At 34.6% G+C, this 25,852-nt stretch overlaps 3 protein-coding genes across 7 annotated transcripts; 1 reads left to right on the forward strand and 2 right to left on the reverse strand.

Annotated features, from left to right (window-relative positions):
* LOC18609612 lies at positions 11,508-14,421 on the forward strand. The gene is made up of 4 exons (XM_018115935.1): positions 11,508-12,121; positions 12,642-12,889; positions 12,993-13,513; positions 13,600-14,421. Exons 1-4 carry the CDS (start codon positions 11,711-11,713, stop codon positions 14,109-14,111), a joined length of 1,692 nt encoding a protein of 563 aa, XP_017971424.1. The 5' UTR covers positions 11,508-11,710; the 3' UTR covers positions 14,112-14,421.
* LOC18609613 (proteasome subunit beta type-7-B) lies at positions 14,461-17,409 on the reverse strand. Of its 5 annotated transcripts, none has more exons than XR_001926738.1 (7): positions 17,279-17,409; positions 16,022-16,146; positions 15,783-15,869; positions 15,602-15,675; positions 15,408-15,512; positions 15,056-15,178; positions 14,461-14,958 (listed from the first exon to the last, which is right to left on the reverse strand). XR_001926738.1 is itself a non-coding variant. In XM_018115937.1 (3 exons), exons 1-3 carry the CDS (start codon positions 15,468-15,470, stop codon positions 14,893-14,895), a joined length of 252 nt encoding a protein of 83 aa, XP_017971426.1. In that variant the 5' UTR covers positions 15,471-15,579; the 3' UTR covers positions 14,461-14,892. The 5 variants fall into 5 exon arrangements, 1 of the variants encoding a protein (XP_017971426.1); XR_001926739.1 differs by having other exon boundaries at positions 15,080-15,178; positions 15,783-15,879; XR_001926737.1 differs by having other exon boundaries at positions 15,783-15,879; positions 16,022-16,141; positions 17,279-17,406.
* Positions 17,655-19,424, reverse strand: LOC108660954 (cytochrome P450 86B1-like). The gene has a single exon (XM_018115936.1). The coding sequence runs from the start codon at positions 19,422-19,424 to the stop codon at positions 17,856-17,858; it is 1,569 nt and encodes a 522-aa protein (XP_017971425.1). The 3' UTR covers positions 17,655-17,855.

Consider the following 25,852-nt stretch of genomic DNA (forward strand, 5'->3'; position numbering starts at 1 on the left):
AATAATCTACCTTAAACCACTTCCACTGATTTTCTGTTGAGTTTGTTGGAATGGGCTCAAGTTTTCTAAATAAATGTTTTTGCAATTTCAGTTTTACATTTAAAACATTAAGAAAGTGCCGACTAATTGTCTCCCTTGACCTTTTAGAATTTCGACTAATTACTCGATTCTTAACATGATGAGCAATAATATGTAAGAATATTGCTACTTGCTCATCTACAAGCATGTTTTTTGTTGATTTCAACCCTCTAATACTTTCTAACATTTCACATAATTTAAAAAAAGGCCTCTCTATTCATCCCAATTTGCGAAATACATGAAATATCATTATCATACACAAGTCGCCTCACATACTCTTAATTTGTAACAAAATCTCCATATAAAATTTAAACATAGCTAGTAGCCTTTTTCGTCGTTCAACATTTCTTCTCAAACACAAACATACCATGACTATAAAAAATAAATATTCTAATCTATTTTATTATGTACAAAAAATATTACAGCCATATGGCATATAAAAAGTAAAAAAAAATAATAAATAAATATTATTAATTTATGACCATGTTGTATGTATCTTTGCATCAATATCCTAAAATAATGGATTTGATTTTAACTAACTTTCCAAAAAGCCTTTTACCTTCCTTAATTGAAATCTTATTTGAAAGCCCTTTACCTTAAATTTTGTCCTTATTCAATTTGTATTTATAGTATAATTCAAGGATTATGACAATTCCAATTACAATGTTACAAGCTCTAAATTAAATTAAAGTTCAATTAACAGGTTGAAATCTATGGGATCTAAAAAATGAGTGTGAATCAGGTGACAAAAGAGTTTTTAACAAATATTTCTTCAAATAAGGTGAGCAATAGGTTTTTGACCTCGGGGCGTTGTAAGGACACCTAGATATTGTGAAAGACACCAATTGTGGTGAGGTTGAAAACCCCATTAAGGTGAATCATCAATCTTCACAAGGTTAAAAACTCCACTAAGGTAAAAAATAGCCAAAATCCCATTTTGATTGGTTAGACCAAAGATACTAAAAATTTTTTACTCTTTAAAAAGAGCCTAGATAAATAAGCACTCATACTTAAGAAAATATTCTTTATTAACTCTCAACTTGAATGTCTCATAACTAAGCTTAAGAGTCCTATTTATAGTATTATAGGCCCACATTCTAATAAAACTCTACTCTTAGTTGTCTAATACAATTAGAATAATTAACAAGAGATTTAAATAAAATAGGTATTCTATTCCTAAATAGAACATGACTATCCTAATTAAATACTAATTCTTAAAAGTATTAAAATAAAAATAAGCAAAGAATCTTAATCTAAATAGAATAAAGAAAATAAATCTAAAATCAACTAAAATTAGCAAAAATTATATTTAATAAAATACAATCCTAGACGTTTCTGCATCAGTTTTATTGAGCATGTTGGATGTAAGTTGGTTGGGATGAAGGACAAGTGTGGGGATAAGAATAAATTAAGGCTTGGGCGGGTCTTCTAGAGTTAATATATATGTTGATTATTGCATTCATTAATTTAATTATTTGATTAATTTGTATAATCAACCTCACTTGATGTTTATCATAATATATTTAAATATCACCTTAGCTCATGTCAATAAGCACGTACGCGCGGTTAGTATTTTTTAAAATTTTTATATTTTCGTTATAAGGTTGCACAATAATTATGAATAATGATTATACCTTGATCCCTCTTTAATAAAAATTTAAACAAAATTTTGATCTTTTTTCTAGCAATTATAAAGACAATTTAACTAGTTAAAAGTGTCCTTAAGAGATTTAACATTCTAAAGACTTTCTTTTGTAAACTAATATTGTTGAAGGTTGAAACTCTTATACCTAAAGATTTGGCATGGGTTCAAGATATTGAAGATTAAGATTAGTTGGCGATCATTCTTCTTCTCTAATTGGGAGTTTTGAGACTGCTTTTGAAGTGAGTTTTGTGATAGCATTTGAAGCATGGAAGGGTATATAGTTAAGAAAAATCAATGCAAGCCTCATAGTGGAAAAACAAAGAATATTTGCTTTGCACCCTGCTTCAGAACAGTGCAACCTTATTCATATTGATTTTTTCTCTTTAGTCCCATTTTTTCTCATATAATATTGTATATCAACATTTTCATGGAAGGTAACAGACTTTATATAGATAATCAAGCTGTATTCATTGTAGCAAAACTTGAACTAACATGTAACACAATGTTCATTCAAGTTGTAACTGCAACAGGAAATCATTTTTGTTCAAAAAAAAAAAAAACTAAAGATTCATGCTATATTGAATTTTGATGGTTCTTCAACATCATGTACTTCTTGTTTCAAGAGTAAACTAGAGTATAAACTAAGCATTTGGAATATTAAGTCTAGATTGGTATTGCTCACATGGATTTTACTAATTGCTTTATAATGGTCAGAATTATAGTTAGCCGGTCTACATTAGAGATAGATATTTATATACTCATAAAGAATTATGAATTATGCAACAAAACTAATCCAAATCTATCATTTTTACTTAAAATACTTCCAAATATGCACCAAAACTAAGATAGAGGTATTAGCAAGATAGGAAACAAGCAGATGGTTGTGTTTTCTACCATACTAATTTTGGTTTTTTCTGTTTTGGTCTTGAGCTTGTGTTGGTGAGTTAATACTGTATATAGGTTGAGTTGGCTTCTACTGGGTAAGGTAGGGGCCTTTGCTGGTGGTTTTTTTTAACTAGTTGTTTCTAAAGATAGGTCTAATTCAATTAGGCTTGATATGAATGAATTCTTTCTAACTTTCTACAAAAAAAAAAAAAATATGCATCAAACTAACCCAAATCAATAAGTCTGGTAATCTCCTATATTAGAGTTGACACCTATGTCCTGTAATTATGAAGACAAAATTGTTTCCCTTTCTTCCTTTTTAGGATGCAAAAAGAAAGCAATATACTGCTACCCAACAACTCCTCTATACTTTTGTCAAGCACAACAAGACCTTCCATCATCCCACCTCAAGCTTTCATGAACCATAACAAACTAACTCAACATATAATCTATCCTTTCAAATTAATAAAAGGGACAAGAAGTAGGTGTTTCTTGAGCCGATAGCATTTTTCTGTTAAGCAACAACAAAAAAAGTAAAAGTGTGCAGATACAAGTATTGGGTAGCTTATGCTTCTTTGGCTGCACTCAGATACCATTACCATTACCACTAGCATAGTTAAAACAACTTTTAACTTAGAGAATTGCAAAGCTAACTCAAATCAATAAGCCTTCTTCTATCAAAGAAACGTTCTCTCCCTTCTCTCTCTCAAACACCTAGACCCCTACAAAACAAAACCAAGAAAAAGAAAAGGAAAATCTTACAGAAAAAACATAGTAGAAAAAAGAAACTAAGATTGAAGTTTGCCTACTTCTTCTTTTTCTTTTACTTATCTCTTTAATTTTCATTTTATATCTAATTTTTTATTAATCTAAGAGCAAAAAAAATTAACCCAAATCACAGCCACTTAGCATAATCTATAATATTGATAATGAATCAAAGAAATAAAAGAGAACAAACTCGACCCATAAACAAAAAATTGAGAAATACACAAGTCAGATAAAATCAAATCACTTCAAATATAAAATAATTCAACACTTAAATCATTTCCACTTTCAATAGAAAACAAAAGCACAATAAGCAAGTACTCGAACTGTGGAAGAGAGTAATATAGCTGGAAAGTTGGATGAAAGAGGCGGTGCTATTGGCGAAACTAGAAACCATGGAAGAGAATCATGCGGCTGAGAGAAAGAGGGAAAGGAGGAAGAGAGAGAAAATTTTTTTTATATGTATAGGGTTGTAATTTTCTAAATCTAAGAAAGGTGATTTAGTCATAATAATTTTGAAAGCTATTCCATGAGACATGGAATAGATAATACCAGGAGAAGGGTCAAGTTTAGTTGAAGAGGAGTTTTATCAATTTTAAATAATAGTTAAAACTCAGGAATTGTTATTATTTGTTAAACTACTAACCAAACAAAGGTGCAACTAATAGCTAGGAATAGAAGGGGAATAGCATAGCTATTCCCCATACCAAACGTGCTGTTAAGGTTATGGTGTTGTGGTGAAGATAAAGAATGAGTAACAAACTTTGTGTTAGTGGATTGAAAAAAATCAATAACAATGTCATGACAATGATTTTTTGCACTACTAGAAGAAGAATTAGTTTCATGACATGGAGCAGATATTTGTATAAAATCTAAAGAATCAAATTATGAATTGGATATATCACAAGATGGTAAAGGAATAGGCAAAAAAGATGATGGAAGAATATCATTATTGACATTGTCAAAATTTTTAAATGGAAAAATATGTTCATGAAATGTGACATTTCTTGAAATAAAAGACTTATGAGCATGTAGATCATAAAGCTTGTAATCTTTGACTCCTACAAGATAACTAATAAAGATGCACTTTGTTGCTTTAGGTTTAAATTTCTTTCTATTTTGAGACAAAATGTTAACAAAGCACAAAGAACCAAGGACTCGAAGATGTGAATATAAGGGTGATTAACCATAGAGCAACGCAAAAGTAGTTTTATTATGAATAATAGGAGAAGGAATTCTATTTATTATGTGTGTAGCAACAAGGATTGATTCTCCCTAGAATTGCATTGGTAGAAAAGCTTGAAAAAGCAAGTCTCTAGCTACATTTAAGAGATGTTGATGTTTCTTTCCAACTTTACCATTTTGTTATCGGGTTTTTACACAAGTTAATTGGTGCATAATACCAGTTTTGGAATAAAACTCTTCTAACCTAAACTTATTCCATTATCTGATCTTAGTATTTTTATTGGTTTTTGAAATCGAGTGTGAACAATTTGACAAAAAATTGGAATAATATATAGTCTCAACATCAGATTTGGATCTCATAAGATATAGCCAAGTAAATCTTGTATGATCATCAACAATAGTAAAAAAGAAGTGATGTCCATTTAGTGTTGGAGTAGCATATGGACCCCTATACATCAACATGCATTAATTCAAAAGAAGTTTTAGTAGAATCCACGAGTATTGGAAATGACAATCTCTTTTGTTTGGCTAAAGGACGCACATTACTTTGAAAATCATCTTACAATTTCACCCCAAAACAATATTGGCGAATCTATTTTATTCTTGGTCAAGAAACATGACCTAGCTTATAATGCCATATGTCAAAATTTGAATTCAAAGATCCACAGACATTTGAACAAGCTGTTTTAGAAAACCTTAAAAAACCAAAATTTAAACTTACAAAAGGAAAAATAGAACTAATACTTGTAGAATTATTTAACTTTCTAATAAAGATATTTTTTTAAATCTGTTAGTATGCGTGCACTCAAGGATCTCCGGATGATGTATAACCCATTAGTAACTTTAGCATGACCAATCACTGTCCAGGAAAGAAGATCCTGAATCATGCAGTATTTGTTAATGAAAAACAATAAATTTCTTTTATTTCCAGTGAGTTTAATAACAGACACTAAGTTGAACTTAAAGGATGGAACAAAGAATACATTTTCAAGAATCAAGCCTTTGGTCAAATGAATAGTTCCTACATGAATGACAAAGGCTTTGGTATTATTGAGCATATGAACAAACAAATTTTGAACTGGTTTGTAGGTTTTAAATTGATGCAAAGTATATGCAATGTGATCTATAGCTCCTGTGTCTAATATCCAAACGTCATATTTTAATTTAAGAAAGATATTTGCAATTGAAAAATAACTGTGTTTTGAAATAATACCTACTAGAGCTAAGGTAATAAGGGATGGCTTGTTTTGTTGATTGATTGACAAGGAAAATCTTGATTCACTTCTGTACTACCACACTCAGTGACTAGAACCATTAATTTCTGACTTTGATCCTTAATGTGAGAAAGCTATGTAACTGGATTGTCATTTACATCATCAAATTGCTCATTCTTTCTGTCAACAGCAACATTGTTAATTGAAACATTTCCTTATTTTTTAAAATTCCTTTTAGAATTTCTAAATTTGAAATATTTCAGAAACCCTATAAGTCAATAACACTTATCCTTTAAGTGTCCTTTTTTCCCATAATGATTACAAAACAAATTCATACTCTTCTTCTTTTTTCCATTAGAAACCGAGGCCATAGCAGAAGCCTCAATCAACAATTGTGATTGAATCAATAATGACCTTTATGACTCTTCTCAGAAGACCATATTATAGCCCTCATTAAGAGTGGGAAAAGGCTTAAGCATCACTATGTGTGATCTCAAAGCCGAGTAACAATCGTTCAGCCCAATCAGGAAATGAAATATTGTATCCTTATTATATTGATTCACAAATCCCTTAAAACAATTCTTATTACAATTACCATATTCGCAATAAAGTAGTGGTTTATAATTTTTCAACTCATCCCAGATAGATTTCAACTCAGTAAAGTATGTGACTACTGACCTTGTGATAATTCTATTATATAGAGTTATTTTGACACATTTTGGAGGCTTAAATAGTTAGGTTTTTGAGATTTTAGATTTTAATTTTAGTATTTTAGGTGTTTTTCTTAATCAAGTTTGATGACTTCTTGATTAGCTTAATTTAAGTTATTTTAGCTTAATTTTATGTTATTTTATTTTAAATTACTTTAAATATAGTTATTGTTGATTTTTCTTATTGTTCTTGAAAGAAATTTGATATGAAAAATCGTGCAAGTATGGTGATAGCTTCATTTGTATATACTGTAGTTTTTCGAGCATAATTTAAGCTACAGTAATCCAATTGGCTTGATTATTAAGCGAACGGAAAGCTAAGAGATAGGTCTACAACTTTTATGTTTATCATTTTACCCAATTCAGAGAAGATCAAAGTAAAAATTACATCAGAAGTGGCTAGAATACTGTAGTTACTACCCAAGGTAGCGTTTGGAAGTGAAGGTGGCCTCAAATTAGTCAAGGCCACAACGTCAACGGGAATCAATGCGCTTATAGTGAACTAGAGGCCAGAGCGTCACAATGCCCAAGAGAGTGAGGTCACGACGTTGGTGAAAAGAATGCACCATAGTAATCTAGAAAGCACGGCATTGTGGTGCGACAAATAAGCTGAGCACCATGTTACAACTTGTAAGCATGGTGCTGTGGCACTACGAAGAATTTCCAAAAATAAAATGTTATAGGATTTTTTGATTTGGGTTTTTGGAGACTATTTGAGGGTCTTTTTTTAGAGGTTTTCATAGGGAGTTAACGAGCAACTATTCTGGAGAAAATGTGAAAAAACAAAGCAAGAAAGTAAAAGAATTCAAAGAAGAATTGAGATAAAAAAGCTTCAACTATTAGTTTTTCTCTCTATTTTTGTTTTTCTCTTAATTTTTTAGACTTGGATTAATGGCTAATTTTCTTTAGATGATATTTTTTTGAAAATGGGAAAGGGAAGAAGTTGTATTTCTCATTAAAATGTGATCGATGTTTTGGATTAAGGCTAGTGAGAGGATGAAGTTTTAGAGGAGAATGGTTAGTGGGTTGAACTTTGGAAAAATCTGGTATCAATGCAGCAAACAACAACATGTAATGGCATGAGTTGGTTTTTCTCGGGATATATGGAGCTTAAATTTAATGTGGATGGGTCAACTAGTGAAAAAACAGGTTTGGTTGGTTATGTTAGGGTCCTCTTTGACCTTCAAGGTGATATTAGGGGTGTATTCTATGGCCTTTTGGGTGTTCAGGATTCAAACTTTGATGAATTGATGGCTATTTATCATGCTTTGAAACTTTTTGCGTCCAGTTTTTATGTGGGTTCTTATAAACTTATTATGGAATCGGACTCCAAGGTGGCAAACTCTTGGATGTTAGAAAGAGTTCAAAAACCATGGAATGTGTGGAGAACTTTTAATGTAATTGATCGACTTTGTTAGACCATTGGTGATATTCGGTTTAATCATACTTTTAGGAAGGCTAATACCATGGCTGATTCACTAGCGAAATTTAGGGTGGATAGAAGGTGATGTTCTATGCATAGTGGTCAGCTTCCTTACTATGCAGTTGTGATATGTTTGACAACCCTTATTAAGGTACTGTTATTTCTTGTGTTTGGTTATTCTAAATGTGAAAACTTGAAGGCTGATTTATTTCATTGCTTTGTCGGATCCAGTAGATATTGTGTTGATTACTTAGCTACTATTATGTTCTGGTGTAATCACTATTGTTATCTTCTGGTTTAATGCTCTTCTTCAAGTGTTTGTATTGATTATAAGCCTTTATGGATATGTGGACAGCATTGCATTATGCGCTGTAGGCCTTCAAGGCTATCTCCCCTGTTGCTACTCAAGGCATTGTAATGTTCTATGTTTAGAACTTTGTAATGTTTTCTTATATATAATAAAATACCGGCATTGATTGAGCAAAAAAAAAAAACCTTTTCTAGGATTGTGGTGGATTTCAATATGTAATCTGAATATTTATTTCTCTTTTATTTACTATGAATGTGTATGGTTTTGTTTATTCAAATATGTTCGTAATGCTTTTGATTATTTGACCAATAATTGAGTGATTTGTGAATTTGAATAAGACTCGATAGAGTAATTTTAAATTGGACTGAGATTTAAATAGTGTATGTTCATAACACTTAGGTGATTTGATTCACAATTAGGGTAAATATACGCCTAAATACCATACATAGCCAAATTAAAATATTAGCTTAATGAACCTTATTTAATTGATTACTATATACATATAGTGATCTAATTAAGTTAGTTATTTGTACAAGTATCTCGATGGAGACTTGTGCATAGGTTTAGATTCTAAGTTAGCAAAGCCACCCATGAATGTAAATAAGGAGAGAAACTGATGTTAGGTGAAGTGTTGAATGAACTTATAATCTTAAGTTTTAATGTATTGAGTTTATTTAGTGAATTTTTAGTTTTCGTTGATCAGTTTAATTTTTTTAAGCGAATTTAGTTTCAATTAATTTTCTATAAACTCTAATTTCTTGAATAAGATTGATCTGTTATAATTTTCATACTTAATGAACAATTAGGAGCAAATCTCTGTGAGATACAATTTTGGACTTACTGTCTATATTACTTGTAAGATACGTCTACTTGTGTATACTTAACCGATAACACCTGGCACCTTGTGTATCATTGTTCAGGGCAAATTTTAGATTGAAAATCCGAGACTCATCATCTTGTGAAAAGCATTCCTTCAAGCTCTTTCAAATCTATTGTGCAAGAGTCCATGTAAAAAATAGTCAAAGCAATATCTGGAGAGAGGGAATTTAACAACCAGGTAACTACCAATTTTTTACACCTATTCCATGGACCAAACAAGTCAATCAATGGATTTAGGTTCTTTGATGGTGCCATCTACAAATCCAGACTTATTGTGAGTGGCTAAAGCAAGCAGAAACAAACGACTCCACTCCAAGCGATTTGATGAGGTCAACTTAGGATTTGCTATGATTGACCCATGATTATTTGAATGCTGGACAAAATATGGTGATTGAGAGTCACTTACAGGAGAGTTTGATTTTTTCAAAGATGAATTTTCCATCTAGGATTTTGAATGGAAGAACTAAAATCTCAAATATATTTCTGACAATCAAGGATAAATTCGATGGAGGGAAGAGGGAAAACCTTTGATTTACAAGATTGAAACAAAAGAATCAAGAAAAACTCAAGATTAAAATGAAATCAAGGCCACCTTGCTCTGATACTATGTGAGTTTAGTAAGTATTAAGAACCTACAATACGAGAAGAAAAGAAGAGCACTTTGGAAAGAGAGAGAGAGCTTTTGGTAAAAACTGGTTTTGTATTCTATTACACATAATAAATGAATACAATCAAAAAGTTTATGTACAAGAGGTTAACTAAATAAATAATAGTAAACTAACTAAAGTAACTATTTAATTTAATCACATGCTCTAACATGTTTATCAGTAGAGGTGTATGATGAAGGACCAGTGAGTAGGACAATTTGAATTACAGGAACACGTACAGGCTCGGTTTCTCTATGGTTTCCGGCCATGGGAAATTTATTGTTGCAGGTGGGTTATTACTTTTTGGTTCGAACCAACTGATGGTGTGAATTTACAGAGCCTTAATTTTTCAGGGGAGGTTTTGTTGAGTTTGTGAAGTGCTGTTTGAAATGTGCTGGGTGGTTAATGCACAGGTCCCTCTTCATGATGGACTTAGTGCTTGTTTGTAACCCACTTTGGGTCATCAATTTAATGAATGTTGCATGTAATTTGATCAAAAAGAATCTTGGTTTTTAGCTTTTTCCTTAATTAAGGAAAAAGGTTTGATTTGAGACAAAACAACCTAAAATTTATGAATCTTAATTACAACTTGTATCAAAGGTTATCGAGTTCTTATGATACATTCATTTGGTCTATCATTTACTTAAAATGAGTTCTTTCTTCAGAAAAAAGAATGAAAAGTCAAACTAAGAACAAAAATAAAAGCAAAGAACACCCATAGCCTATAGCAAAAGCAATTGTATGCATTGCCTTGTAAGTTTGCCAAAGCCCCCCAAAGGTATCCTACACCAGACACAATCTCTTAACCCTGAAGAGAAATGTGTGTGTAAGTGCGAAAGTGGGCATTTCGATTCAGTTTAGCATTCTCTCTTTCAAAATGTATCCCATATATCCCATTACTTAGCGTGTTACCAACAACAACGAGTAAATGGTCCAATTTGACATGCTCAACGCAGAAGTGAACATTTCCATGAAAACAATCATTTCATCAGCCAAACCTTTCTTTCCTTGATTGGAAATATAATCTCCTCGGTGCATGATACTATAGGCTTCCGTAAGTCACTAAATTTAGTCGCTCTTTCTAGTTGGAGAATCAGAACTCTTGCTTTATGGTTGAGCCAATCCACATGTTCACTTGAAAATTTTTACGTTATATTGGAAAAAGGAATTTTGTAGTATCTCGTCCATTTCTTGTCTTGCTGTTTTGGGGAGGAAAGGATGATTTATATACCACAACTTATATCAAGTGAGCATATAAGCATTTGGCTTATAATATGAGCATATGTTCTCCTAATTAGACTGAGTTTGAATCATCTTTCCCCTACAATAAAAGACTCACACAACTAGCAACCAATTTAGCTCGAAACCATGAGTTCAAAACAAGAAAAAATACATTGCTAATGTGAGGATCCTATATATGAAGCGATAACGAGGAAAGGACAGTATGTAAACGAATCTGCTATAATATATGGTTGAGTGTAGTGGGTTTGTTTGCAAGTGGAATGAGTAACGTGTGAACTGTGGGCTTGCTCAAGCATCCTCCTCTCCCCGTCTGATTAGCATTATTATTTTACACGCATTGAATTTGTATGGAAAGAAACCCAGCTTGGCATTCGGCTTATGCGTGAAAGTTGAAGGGCCCAACTCTCATTAAGGTTAGTCGCTTTCTATTCCTAGAGCTGCGGCGGCTCACTTAGCTCTCAGCAAAGTATGATAAAACATAAATAAATAAAATAGTGATGAAAACGATTAAACCAGTCCTATTCATGACATTTGTTTACACAGTGCACAGTGTATTTAAAACCAAAAGTTAGAAATTACTGTAAAATAGCATTATTCTTTTTCCCAGGAAGGGATATTGATCGGTGTTTGCTTTCATTATTGACAAGGATATATATATAAATAGGACGTTCAAGTTCTCCTTCTACGCAAATTAAAACCCCGTAAAGTCAAAGAAAAAGCCAAAAGCATGGGAAGGTTCACTTCCTTGTCTATCCTCCCTCTGTTCATTGTCTTTCACATTATCATTCAAGATGCTAAGCCAGCCATGTCTCTTCCTCTCTCCACGAACTCGCGTTGGATCGTCGACGAGAAAGGGCAGCGGGTGAAGTTAGCGTGCGTGAACTGGGTGTCACACCTTGAACCGATGGTTGCAGAAGGGCTTAGCAAGCTGCCAATGGATGTGATCGCCAAACGGATTGTGTCAACGGGGTTCAATTGCGTTAGGCTCACTTGGCCGCTTTTTTTGGTCACCAATGACTCGTTGGCCTCTCTCACTGTTAGACAATCTTTTCAAAGACTTGGGCTGCTTGAATCCATCGCTGGCATCCAGACCAACAACCCCTCCATCATTGATGTTTCCCTCTTAAAAGCTTACCAGGTATGAAAGTTTCTCCCCAGAAAGATAAGAAAAGAGGAAAGCTAAGAAAGTGAGAGACCCACTTTCCCACATTTGAAAAAACTGATCCCTTACGGCATTGGTTAAGGACTTGGGGTTGTCCCAACTAACCGACAAATTGATGACAATGACCTTAAATATTGACACGTCTCTGTTTTTCTTTTTTCCATCTTAGGGGGATATTTTCATCATTTTTTTCCTTGCACGATTGGCCCACAATTAGTAACTTATTAATTATTCATAATCATATAGTTTAGGGGGAAAGGTTGAGTCCAAAATCGATGAGTTTGAGGTTGGTAACAAATGATGGGGACGGCAATTCAATTATTATCCTTAGCCGTTTGTTTATGCTTTATGATTTAAATATCAATTTACCTGGATAAACTGGTAGACAATTTATTTGTTCCTTGTATTAATAAAACAGTAATTGAAGTTGAAATCCCCGTATCAAGCGATTGTTACTTTGTTTATACTTCTTATTGGAAGAATTTTTAAATTTCAGGCGGTGGTGTCTAGCCTTGGGGAAAACAATGTAATGGTCATACTTGACAATCACATAAGCAAGCCCGGTTGGTGCTGCAGTAATTTTGACGGGAATGGTTTCTTCGGTGACCAGTACTTCAACCCTGATATATGGATCACGGGCCTGACTCGGATGGCTACCCTTTTCAATGCTGTCACCAATGTGGTTGGAATGAGCTTGAGAAATGAGCTCAGAGGCCCCAAACAGACCGTAAATGATTGGTACAGGTAAAAGATTTTTGTTCAAGCAAAATAGAGAACTGACGATGATTAAAACAAATGGGTAAAAAAATGGGAAACTCATTGCACTTTTGTTGATGACTTGAGTTAGGTACATGCAGAAAGGGGCTGAAGCGGTGCACTCAGCCAACCCAGACGTTCTTGTTATACTTTCTGGACTGAATTATGACAAGGACTTGTCGTTTATCCGAAATCGACCAGCAAATCTCACGTTTACTGGGAAACTAGTATTTGAGGTGCATTGGTATGGTTTCACAGATGGGCAGACATGGGTAACTGGCAATCCGAACCAGGTGTGTGGCAGAGTGGCGAACGACATGATGAGAACATCAGGGTTTTTGGTGGATCAAGGATACCCATTGTTCGTGAGCGAGTTTGGGGTGGACCAAAGAGGAACCAATGTCAATGACAATAGATACTTGAATTGCTTCTTAGGTGTGGCAGCTGAACTTGACCTGGATTGGGCCCTGTGGACACTGGTTGGGAGTTATTATCTGAGAGAAGGGGTCATTGGGTTAAACGAGTACTATGGAATCTTGAATTGGAATTGGTGTGAAATCAGGAATTCAAGCTTCCTAGAGAGAATTTCTGCCCTCCAGTCCCCTTTCCGGGGTAAGCAAACTTTATTTTCCCTTTCCCTTCTTAGTTCATACACTGTCTTCAAGCCCATTATTTACTTCTTCCACAATGGCATGCAGGGCCAGGCCTATCAGAAACCAAACTGCATAAAGTGATCTTTCATCCCTCAACGGGGCTTTGTGTCTTGAGGAAATCATTGCTTGACCCTTTGCGCTTGGGTCCCTGTACTGACTCTGAAGCTTGGAGTTACTCACCCCAGAACACCTTGGTGGTCAAGGGAACGTATTTCTGCTTACAAGCTGATGAATCAGGAACGCTGGCAAGACTTGGTATTATCTGCAGCGAGTCTAATTCAAAATGGGAAATGATTTCAGATTCCAAGATGCACCTCTCCTCTAAGCTCAGAAACGGCACATCCATTTGCCTGGATGTAGACTCCACCAACACTATTGTTACAAACAGTTGCAAATGCTTGAGTAACGATAATATGTGTGACCCTGAGAGCCAGTGGTTCAAACTTGTGGACAGCACAAGAAGCAGAAGTGGGGTAAAGTCATTTTTACATTTTGACTCGATTCTGGAATTACCTGGAAAGGAGTTCATATGGAACCTTTTGGGTGGCTCAATATAAAAGCATTTGTCAGTGAAGAAAATAGGCAAGGGTTACAAATGAACACTCAAAGCGAGTTTAGTCAATCCAGAGATATATGCAACTAACCCGCTTGCTAAATGAGACATATTCTTTGGTGCTGAGACATACCAATTTACTAGGCCTACATAGCCTGTTGAAGCTGTAGAAGTTGTTTCAATATGTTCTTCCACAGTTCTACCAGGCATCAGGCCAGACTTACATTTTCTGAAATGTATACACTTAAAAGAAATTATGTTGGTCATCCACAATCCAGTTCGTATGGTCAATAAAACCATTGCCATTAAACTTACATTTCCTTCAGTATAGGGTAAATTGGAGTTGAAAGACAAGAATAGAAACTTGGGTGCCATTTTATAATGCATGTAAACGAAATTACTACAATGTTGTTTATGCTAAACAAACATATGATGAATCAACAACAATGGGATTATGAACCAGCAAATTTAAATCACCAAATGCAGTTTATTGCTGTATTCATTCTTCCATCGCACCTCCATCTTCAACAACTTCAACGATCCTTTAAGGAGGTGATAGTGGTCAATAGAACCTCTGCATCATGAGAGAATTGCAGCATCAAGTCATTGTTAACAATTCAACAAGGACGCATAAACTTCTATGCAAAAATTAGTGAACACTAGTATGTAGCCCTTGCTTCAGAATATCTATATTAAAGAAGCTAAGGACACAAGTAACATTTTGAAAGCAACAGACAACTGATGCTCAGATGACATCGCTTGCCAATCTTCTTAGGGAATGTAAATCATTTTGAGCTGTTATCTGCATAATGATTTGGGACTTGATAGTTTCTTAGGTATTCCTTGCGTCCCTATACAAGCAAGTATTATAATAGTGTTAGAAAACTAAAAGGAAGAAGCCAAAATAAAAAGAAAAAAAATCCATAGAACCAAAAATCTCTACTCTACCTGAATGCAGGCAAGACAACAAACCTTTGTTATAACACAAACATCAACATTGCTCCCACTGCCCAAATCATTGAAAATGCCAGCACAAATAGCCTTGCATACCAAATTAAATCCTTCTTCTTTCTGCATAAATAAATCATTACATATTAATGCATCAAAAGGAAGACATTCCAAATATCTTGATTAAAGACTAAGAGCTACTTTCTATAGCCCTCCAAAAAACCAGTTTTGAAAAACATACTTTTTTACTTAGCAAAATCAAGCAAATTTCTTATTGATCATATCCAGAGCATATCTTATGAATTGAAATGAAATTCACCACTACATCATGCTAAATGGCACAAGAACTTACAGTTAATCCTTCACGGTACTTTGACTCAAAAACAGTCATAGCAGCTAGTGAACCAGAACCCATAGTTGCAAATGGCAGAATATCCGTAGATCCATGAGGATAGATCTGTGTTATACCATGGGTCAATTCAAAGAAATGATAATGAACAATGTCAAAAATAGGGAAAATTCAGATTCTCATGTGTGTAACTCAACTCATTGTATGCAGATGTGGCCCAGTCACATCCACTCCACCAAGCACCAAAGCAGCTTGAATATATCCTCGGTAGCTAGACAGCAGGACGAGTAAAACCAGTCAGGCATTCTTTAGTCTCAATCTAGTAATAATGAAAAGATCTAACTATACCAAGGATCACACTCTCAGATATAGGCTTACTGGAAAAGATGAGATTTTAAAAGAGTCAAGGCTGTTACGATCCTTGATTCTCGTCCAGTATGACACCGATGTAGCTGCAGCTGGGAGCTGATCATGTCTTTGATGGAAAGGCAATGTGAAAACAAAGACAAATTTAATGCTCACATATACCACTTTATAATCAAATGAAAACATTAGGAAAAGATAAAAAGGCAAAAGAAAATTATATGCAAGAAGAGTGACAAAAAAGTTTTATATACCAGTCACTGCCTCTGTATCAGTGGCAGTTCCTGCTCCACAGCAATAAATGTTTGGTGCTATAGAATGAATTTTCACGCAATTCTTATCGCAGACAATGCACTCTGCAGTGGCTCTTGTATCTGCTCTGAGAATAATAGCAGCACTCATGAGCATCCCATTCTCACAAAAGAATTAATATGTAAGCACTTTAAAAGAATTGAAGATTTGAGAAATACTGGTTGATTCAGAATCCAACAAGTTCATAAAAAGCCTTACAACAATAGCTCTTCCAGCGCTTCAAAGAAGCAACATCGAAATTAACAGTTCTAAGCAGTCACATTCCTAGTATGCTAATGCCATACCTATGCAAAAGATTTGTTGTAATATCGAGAATCACATTATCACAACTAGGCAGCTAACCAAGTCAATAAGAAAGGAGACAGCAGATAATAAATCGTAGAAGTAAAAAGTACAATATAAGTTGGGAAAGTTATATTTATAGCTGAAAAATAAGACCAACAATTGTAGTTCCAGTCTTTCGAAAAGATGGAGGGTTCCCCCTCTTTTTTTGAGAACATTTCATTTCTTCTACACAAGTCGAAGCTGAAGCTGCCTTTTGGAGGAAGTTCCACAATTGTCTTTGACATTTTCTTTTTTGTAATTTTACTATAAAAAGAAAACATACAAATTGAAAACGTAATACTCCTATAAAGTCTTCATAACAAAATATTGAATTCAACAAGTAAGGCAACAAATTTTCAATTATAAAGTTGCTTTTATATGATTTATATTTTATGACGCCTCAAAGGATTACATAACAGTCTTTTTTTTTTTTTAAAGGGTACATGACAAAGTCTTTGAAGTGAAAAATTGAAGTTCAATAAAAGCAAAATTCTTGTGAAAAATTAAATAATCCTAAAGAGCAATTTGCAAAACCCTAAATATCTGATTATCCACCGTTGGTAGAAATGATCACTACCAAAGTTTCCGTTTGGTTACTGAGAGACTGAAGGAAACAACAGAGAAAAATGTTATCCCCATTAGATTAAGAAGAAATGAATCTACTTAGTTCAAGTTTCACCTTTTCGACATTCAGAACGGAAGTACTTCAAAATTTAAAGTACCACAAAAAATAGAATAAAGAATTGAAGCAAAAGAAAATCTGTAGCATAAAATTTCTTCTCTTTCCTTCACAGCTTTCGCAATAACTAAAAAGCAAAGCAAAAATAATTGTTAAATTTAAAAAAAAATGATCAAAGTGTTAAAAAAGGACTTACGAGAATGGACACACAGAAATTGAAAGAGAAAATGGATATTAAAGAGATAAAGGAGAAGTCGAAGATGGGAAGCCTGGCATTGAAGTTTAGAGCTTTGGCTGGCCAAAAAGAAATGAAGGGGTTTTATCTTTTTAATTTTTAAAAAGGAATTAGTATAACGGTATTTTTCTTTTTTGCTCATTTTTTTGAAATATTGTAACAATATGTAAAAGCGAAAGGGCTGCTACTAAATAGAGACTCTTCTGTTTTAAGTTTTGTTTGGTTCTTTAATCAAATTAACTTTATAACTTACTCATTTTTCATTTTTCAGATAGAAAAAAAAAAAAAAGGGGAATGAATATATGAAATAAATAAAAACTTCCTTGGATGATACCCAAATCATAAAAGAAAAATTTAACTAAGGCGTTACAAGACTCAAACAAACAATCGGACCTAGCAAAGGCTTCTAGCTAGCCTTCTACCGACCATAAAAAGGTAAAACAAATACAGGGAGAAGGGAACAACAGATCAAGTCTGCATTCCCCCCGTACATGTTAATTATTCTGCTTTATTTCGTCGTTTCAAGTTCTGTCGAGAGCTAAACATTGCTTACAAACCTGGGCTTAAGAGTCACCATTAAACCATTTTTCATGTAGAGTGTGGTTGTCACCTTTGGTACGACACTGTGACCTTCGACTACCTTAACTGAATACCTTAACAGGACTGAAGCAGCCACCATTTTCATCTGCGTGTAAGCAAATTTCTTCCCCACACAAAGCCTCGGACCAGCGTTAAAGACAGCGTACTTGAACTGATTTGCGCTTACAAACTTCCCATCTTTGATCCACCTCTCTGGCTTGAACTCTAAGCAGTCTTTACCCCATATGGAGTCAATACGAGCCATTGAGAAGATGCAGTGAAGAACTCGAGCACCCTTTTTAACCCTGGTACCATCAGGAAACACATCGTCTTCTAGAACTTGTTTCATTTCAATTGGCACAGATGGGTGGAGCCTCAGGGACTCAGATAATGCTGCTTCGAGATACACCATCTTTTTCAATTCCTCTATTGTGAAAACTATGTCATCATCTTCTGTTCTTCGCTCAGGATGACTTAAAATTTCATAGATTTCACCCAGGATTTTGCTTTCTACCTCAGGATTTTTGTGTACTAGCCAGAAAAACCAAGCTAATGCAACAGAAGTTGTGTCTCGGCCTGCTAAGATGAAACTTACGCAGAAATCTCTCAAGAACTTACCTGGATATTGTCTGTTTTTGCCTTGTTTATCGATCTCTTTCTCCATAAGCCTCGACAACAGATCAGAATGATCGTTTAAGTTTCCAAGATTGTCTAGCTTCTTCCTGCGATCTCTCACTGTCTTATCTGCAAAATCATGTACAACTTCTATTGCTTCCTTGAGCCGTTTCTCATTTCCAAGTCTGAAGAACTTCAGGGGCTTCCATACAAAAGGCGGCATCAGGAATCTTAATAGGGTGAGTTCCGTGGCGTCTTCAAAAGCTTTTGCAAAGGGAACTTCCGGTAAATCAAGGGCCAAGCATCCAGGATCAATGCCGAGAGCAGCAGTGCAAATGCTATCGAATGTAAGCCGAAGAAACACTTCTTGTAGATCGAAACAATGCCCTGAATTTGCCAGCTTTTCCAATAAATTCATCAGCTTCTGGTGCACTATATCTTGCATGCTTTGAATGGAGTGCTCTATAAACCGGCTCGAATGCATCTCCAGCTTTGCAAGCTGCCTCTGCTCCTTCCATGATTCATCATCAGAGTTAAAAATTCCACCTCCTAGCAGGTCGCAAAATCTCTCTCTATAGTACTTCCCTTTAGGGAAGTTCTTAAAATTTGTTTTAAGCATATATTCAATGTTAGAAGGATCAACTGTGATGATTCCATACGATCCTCCCATCCACATTCCCCTGTAGGGGAATGTTCCCCCAGCATTTATCAAAGCTCTGGTGGCCCAATCATATATGTCATTCATGTGAAGGAAGACTGATGGTATGACTCCAAGCACTGGCCACAGCATTGGACCCTTATTTGCGAGACTCTCATGTATACAACTGAAAATGAATAGCCCCAACAATGGAATTGCAACATCCAACAAGGTCAGATGAGAGCTCACCCACTCAGATACAGAGAATACAAGCATTTTTTTCGTTGCTGTTCTCTTATGTTTTAGTTAACTGGCGCAGGCTTAGTAATTCTGAAGCCTGACAGAAAACAGATAGGATCAATGTTGGGGAATGAAAAAGGACTGAGTTGAGAGGGTGGTGAAATTAATGACAATACCAACTAAATTGACTTTGATGAGATAGAGTGGAGGTAGGTATTGACAAGTTTATGGCACAAAAAATGGAAGAAATCACTCTCACATGTTGCTAAATCGAGTTTTCTGATTGCGTTAGACTGTACTTATAAATTTCTTCATGGCACGATTGAAGTAGAAAAATCGTACTGTGCTGTCCCTAACACATTAGTGAATTCCTTATGGAAGTATGAGAGAGTGAGTAATTGTGCAGAGGAATATTGGGAAAAGTATACTGTATAACTCGATTATTAAAATCAATGCAGGGACCCCATTTTATAGTCTGTTAGAACTATCTAGAGAATAACAGACGGATGAGAGAGAAAATGCTAAGCTAAAAATTAGTACTGTAAAATTGTAAAAGGGTTAATCTTTACAGTAATTGTCAATAAATTACTAACTTCCACATGATAGTCAGGTGCTCCTTATTAATCCTGTACATCTGTACTTCACGTGTTCATCTTCCAACCGAAGCCTGCGTTTATACGTCTGCAAACATTCTTTTGCTTGAATCCTTTATTCCATCAGTAATCTTCATCATTAACACTCCCCCTCCAGATGCATATGAATGTTGTGAACAGACATCTGGCTGAATAAGTGATGAAATTGTCCGAATTGTAATGCCTTTGTAAATAAATCAGCACCTGTGAACCGGTATGCACATACAAAGGTTCAATTACTCCTTCCAGCACCTTGTCCTAAATTAAGTGACAATCGATTTCTATATATTTTGTTGGCTCATGAAAAATAGGAATCTTGCAAATATGGGTGGCAAATTGGTTGTTGCAATATAACTTTACTGCATTTTTGTGTTCAAAATCAAAATTTGCTAGTAATGATTTCAACCATATAACCTCACAGCAAGTAGATGCCATCTATTGATACTCAACATTTGTCGAGCTATGCGCTACTATGGATTGCTTCTTAAATTTTCAGTTGACCAAGGGATTTCTAATGAAAATATTGAAGCCAGTGACAAATTTTCTTGTGTCAGGATACCCTCCTAATCATTGCTTGAATAAGCTAAGATTTCCATATTCGAGTTAGCTTTCATTAGAATTCCTTGTCCAAGTGTAGACTTTAAGTACTTCAATACTTTATGTGCAGCCATTAAGTGCTCCTGTCATGGTTTATCCATGAATTAGGATAAAACTTAGACTGTATATGAGATATCAGGCTTGGTAAAGGTTAGAGCAGCCAAAGATATTAGGGCATCCAAGACCTTTTGTCTGCCGTTTTTCTTATGCTTCAGTAGATTTTTGGAGTTTATTTAAACTTGCTGGTGGAAGAGGGGAGAGGAACGGAGAACTGGCCGAAGATGGCTCGATAGTTTGCATTCGCTGTTCGTGGATAACTTAAGTAAGAGATTAACATGGGCAACAATCAAGGGCGTGTTCAACGAGTATGGAACTGTTTGTATTCTTAGGAAGGCTATAATAGATAAAGGAAATGAGGCAAATTATGCATTCGTCAAGTATAAAGAGAGATACAAAATGGAGAAAGCTTTGAAGTGCGTTGTTGGTCCCAATGGAATGCTAAATGGGGGGTGAATAGCACTAAAAATTTTAAGCTTATCCTTTTTTGAAAAATAAAGCTTTTAACTGAGTAGAGGAAAATAAATATAAAGCTTCTAGTGACTAAAAGACACCAAGTAAAGAAGGGTAAAGAGAAGTGGACAGCGTAAAACTATTTATAGTGGTTCGATCCCTTTGACCTACATCCATTACCTTGATCTCCCAATGTTTCATTTTATACCTAAGGAGTCAAATTTTTCTGTTGAAGACAGTTTCTAACTGTTAGAAATAACTCTGATGCACTTCTAGCCGTTATTTTGTTCTCTGGTGTTTAAATTCAAAAAGATAAACAAACTTCGACTAACCAGTTATAGGTAGCTCTAATCGATTATAGAGTTTCTACCTTGCACTGTCTTGTTGCTAAGTTCTCTTCTCTAACCGATTATAGGAGACTCTAACCGATTATAGGAGACCCTAACCAATTACAAACTTTTTGTTTTCATTCTTCTCTGCACAACAGTCTTCTTGTAATTGGTTAGCTCTTCCTTAACTGATTGAAGCTATACTTCCTTCAACCATAACCGATTAAAATAAGCTTTAATCAACTAGAAATTCTTCGAATTTTGAACTTCTCCAATTTGGCTCCCTTCAACGGTCAACTATATTTTTAAACTTGTTTTTACAGTTTGAAAATACTAGGACTTTGTGCTCTAACTGATTAATCAGACCTCTTAACCGATTAGCATATTTTTGTTTGGCTTCAGCTTATCACACAGCCATGCCTTAATTGATTAAGGTCGCTTGATTATCAGTTACTAAGGTTCTGTTTTTGTTCATTACTTGCTCTTCCCCCTTTAACTTATTAACTCTTCATTAAACTTAGCAAGTTCCTTGACTTGGTTTTAATTAACAACTTTGTTTGGGGTATTAAATTAAATCCGGCACACTTAAATAACAAGATTAGACATTAATGAATAAATAATATTTTGTTATCATAAAAAATATATGGAGTCAACAAGCGAATCATGGTTAGGAGGGTCGAACCAATACAGAAATGTGGTAGAGAAAGGGTAGGAATGGTAGTATAAATGAGAAGTGTTAAAATAAAGGCTAAATAACAAGGTGTAGATGGCAAATCCTATAAAGAAGTGGTAGCAAGAATAAGGGAAACGATGAGGAGAGATCAAGAAAAGGATAAGGGAAAGAAGAGAAACAATTGAGGGCAACAATGCAGGGGAAAAAGGAATGTAATGATGAAATATCGCAATGCTTGAAGAAAAAAAATGGAGAAACAAGAGTAAAAAAGTTAACTTAATAGAGGGAAGATGGTTTTTGTTAAGACTGCCATTCCAAAGGAAGAGATGATTTGGGTTAAGTGCAGTGTAATAGGTAAGTTAAAGGATAAGTTGGAGTGCAAAAAGATTCAGGTAGAATTAAGTAAGGAAGGAGTTCATGTGCAAGTGAGGATCCTTGATGATTAATCAGTGTTGGTCACCTTTGAAGAGCTTGACATTGTGGGAGCGATGCTTAAACATTATTAAGAGCAATTTGAAGGGTGGTTTGAATCCTTAATGCCAGTCAACATAATTGATGAAAATAGAAAGATAAGGCTTTGGATTAGATTTTGTGAAGTCTCTATGTAAATTTGGCATATCAATTCATTTAAGGTGATAGGAGAATATTGGGGGGAGTTTGTTGCAGCTGACAAAAGCATAACTAAAAGAGAGGTTTGATGAGGCAATCATTCTAGTGAAAGTTAGAAGCAAATTGGTGACACCAAATTAGGTCAAAATCGAAGTGGAAGGCAAACATCATAGAATCTAGGTGAATGTTGTTGGAAAAGAATTGGAATGCTTGAGAAAGCTTACTCAAAAGGGAAGGAAAAAGTGTAAGAATACAAGGGATTCGCTCAGAGTGGGAATGACAGTGGTGGTTGCAACAATGACGAAAAAATGGAGATGGTGCCGCTAAAAGTGGGTGAAACATACTTCCCCAAAAGTAGGATCATAGGTATGATGATGTCAAAAATTGTAGAGGAATTTAAATTAAAAGGCATTTTGAAAAGTGACAATAGAGAATGTTCAATCAAAAGAAGGCATGATCAAAGAGGGTAGGTGTGGAAAGTGACAAGTTGCATGAAAAAGGTAATAGAAAAAAGATAGGAGAAAAAAGGTAAAAGGGAAAAGTAGAAATAAATAAACCAGAGAAAGAAATTGTGGTTATATAGAAAGATAAAAAGGTAGAAAAGAAGATTTGTGAGAGGGATAACAAGGTAGAAGAGACGTCAAGTTCTAGGATGGCGAAAAAGGACGGCATAACAGCAAGTCAATAAATGAAAAAAAAAAAAGACTAGTCGCAAGACCTAATAAAAAAGGTGGAAAGCTTGAAGAGAAAAATGCTAAAATAGAGGTAAAAATAGGTTAAATTTGGGAGAGCTAAACTTATGGACCAAAGATATACAAGTAGGCTTGCTTGAAAATAAGAAAGAAAGTGTCGGGATTCAAAATGAAGTTAAAATGGGTCCAATAAAGTAAGTCTAGTGAAAGAAAAACATAGGCTAATGATAAAAGGAGTTAGATTTAACAAAAAAGATAGAGAAAGTTCAAGAGAAAGATAGGTCAGATAGGACACAATTAGAAAGTAACAAGGAAATTAAGAAGGGTAATGAAGCAAAAAAAAAGATTAAGATGAAATTTTTTGGATGAAGAATACAAGTTACAAATTAATGAAGAATGTTTTGGGGATAATGAAAAATGGAAATGAAATGATAATGATTGGAATAAGGAAAAGGCAACGGGGAGGAATTTGGAAGGAAAAAAATTATAATCAAAGAAGGGTAATCTTGATTGGACAAAGAGTAGTAAGACAAGAGAGACGACAGGAGATATTTAAAAGCTAGCGAAAGACTTTGACACTAATAATAGAGGTAACGATGGTTCAGTGGGATAGTCAAGGGTCAAGGTAAGAAAAAGCTCTATAGGTAAATGTCAAATAAAGCGCTTCTTGCCAAATAGTCAAAAAGGTCAAAATAGTAAAAAAAAAAAAGAAGATTAAAGAGAAATCAAGGGATTTACAATGAGAGAGCTTCAAGAATTGGGTCAAAAAATAGAATGAGGAAAAACTTAAAAAAGAAAATTGAAGATGACTTGGGAATTGAAGCAAGTGAACACGAGGCTTAATGGGGTGAGTCAATACCAAAGGTTGATATTAAGAGGAAAAACTCAACAATTAGAAGGGAAGCTAAGGAAATTTAGGATTTATGTGGAAAATTGGATTTTATTTTTAAGGAAGAGAAAGAAGAAATGTTTTAGAAAATTGCCAAGTTGGAGGCAATGGATAGAAAGTGGGTAGCAAAGTTAACGGATAAAAAACCTTGAGTCGTCAAGTATATTGAGATGATAGTGCAGTAATGAGAGATATGTAGAGGGGATGAAAAAGGTTGTGGAGTGGGTATTTAGGGAGGAAAGAGGGTTTGTTTAGATTTCAGCAACACTTTATCTAATGACAGATAAGCAAGTATCAGAAGAAGGACTCAAAAGAGGATATTTTATATTTTGTCAAGTTATGGAGGGATGTTGAAAAGGTGGGGTTGAGGTTAGCTTACTTGATTTTTGTAATGCCGATAAATAGCTTGAAGGTTTGAACAAGAAGATGTTGAATTCTTGTTCATCAAAGATAACAAAAACATTTAAACCATTAAGGACCCTTACCTAAACCTCAATACCTTCATTTGCCAACTTCTTTAAATGATCGAGCATTGGATCAACCTTTTAAGTCTACCTACGGCATAACACTTGACCTATGTCATCTTCTCATCTAGAATGGAAGTTTTAATCGAGACTAACTTTTATTTACCCTAGTCTGGTTTCTTCTTCCACTAATTGTTCTTAGTCGTATCTCCTAAGATCACCACTTTATATGAATGACCATAAGCTTTGACCTTCTTAGATTCCTTTTTAACTCTCTATTCCAGAGCCTTATCGCTTCTTGCAGTATTTTCCATCTTTCTCACTAGTTCTACCATTCTCACAAAAATTCTCCTACCATCAAGCGATTGATGGTTTTCCCATTTTATGGGCTTTTCCATTTCATACTTTCTCCATATCAAGTGAAGGCAAAGTTAGCCTCTCTCCTTCTATTTTGTGTGCACTTTCTCAAAATGAAGAAATCAACGAACCGTCCATACTTTTCAAAGGGTCCTTTAATTGCCAACCATGTTAATCGCTTACTCAAATTTTTTGCAAACATTGAATGCAAGCTGTCCAACCATCTCCATTCTCCTTTCCTTATTCTCTCCATTTTCCCCCAACTGAATTTTCAAACCTGCACACAGATTGGCCATACCTAATCACTTAAATATGTCCGTAGGTTTTGAAAGTAGTGATCGGGCTTGCATATGTATCTTTCTCAAAGGCCAAGACGTCCTTGTACGAAACAAACTAAGACCATCTTGCTAAAAGCTTTCAAACTTTAAGTGATAAAAAGCGAGAACATCCTACTCCATGCCTTTGTTGAAGAAGTGGTCATGAGAAAGTTGTTGATCATAAATGCATGACCATTAAAGGCTTAGTGTCAATTGGTTCTTTACCAACATCCTTATCGCATTTTGTGTCTTGTTGAACACAAAAATCTTCTATACACAAAAAATTTGGCATAAAAGTTTTAAGCTTCAGTGATGAAGCTTGGCTAAAAAGAAATATAGGGGTTTTATTTTTTGGTTTATATTTGATGTATTGACGGTGTGTACATTTTCAAAGT

This window comes from Theobroma cacao, chromosome 2 (genome assembly GCF_000208745.1).
Source record: "Theobroma cacao cultivar B97-61/B2 chromosome 2, Criollo_cocoa_genome_V2, whole genome shotgun sequence".
Classification (NCBI taxonomy): Eukaryota; Viridiplantae; Streptophyta; class Magnoliopsida; order Malvales; family Malvaceae; genus Theobroma; species Theobroma cacao.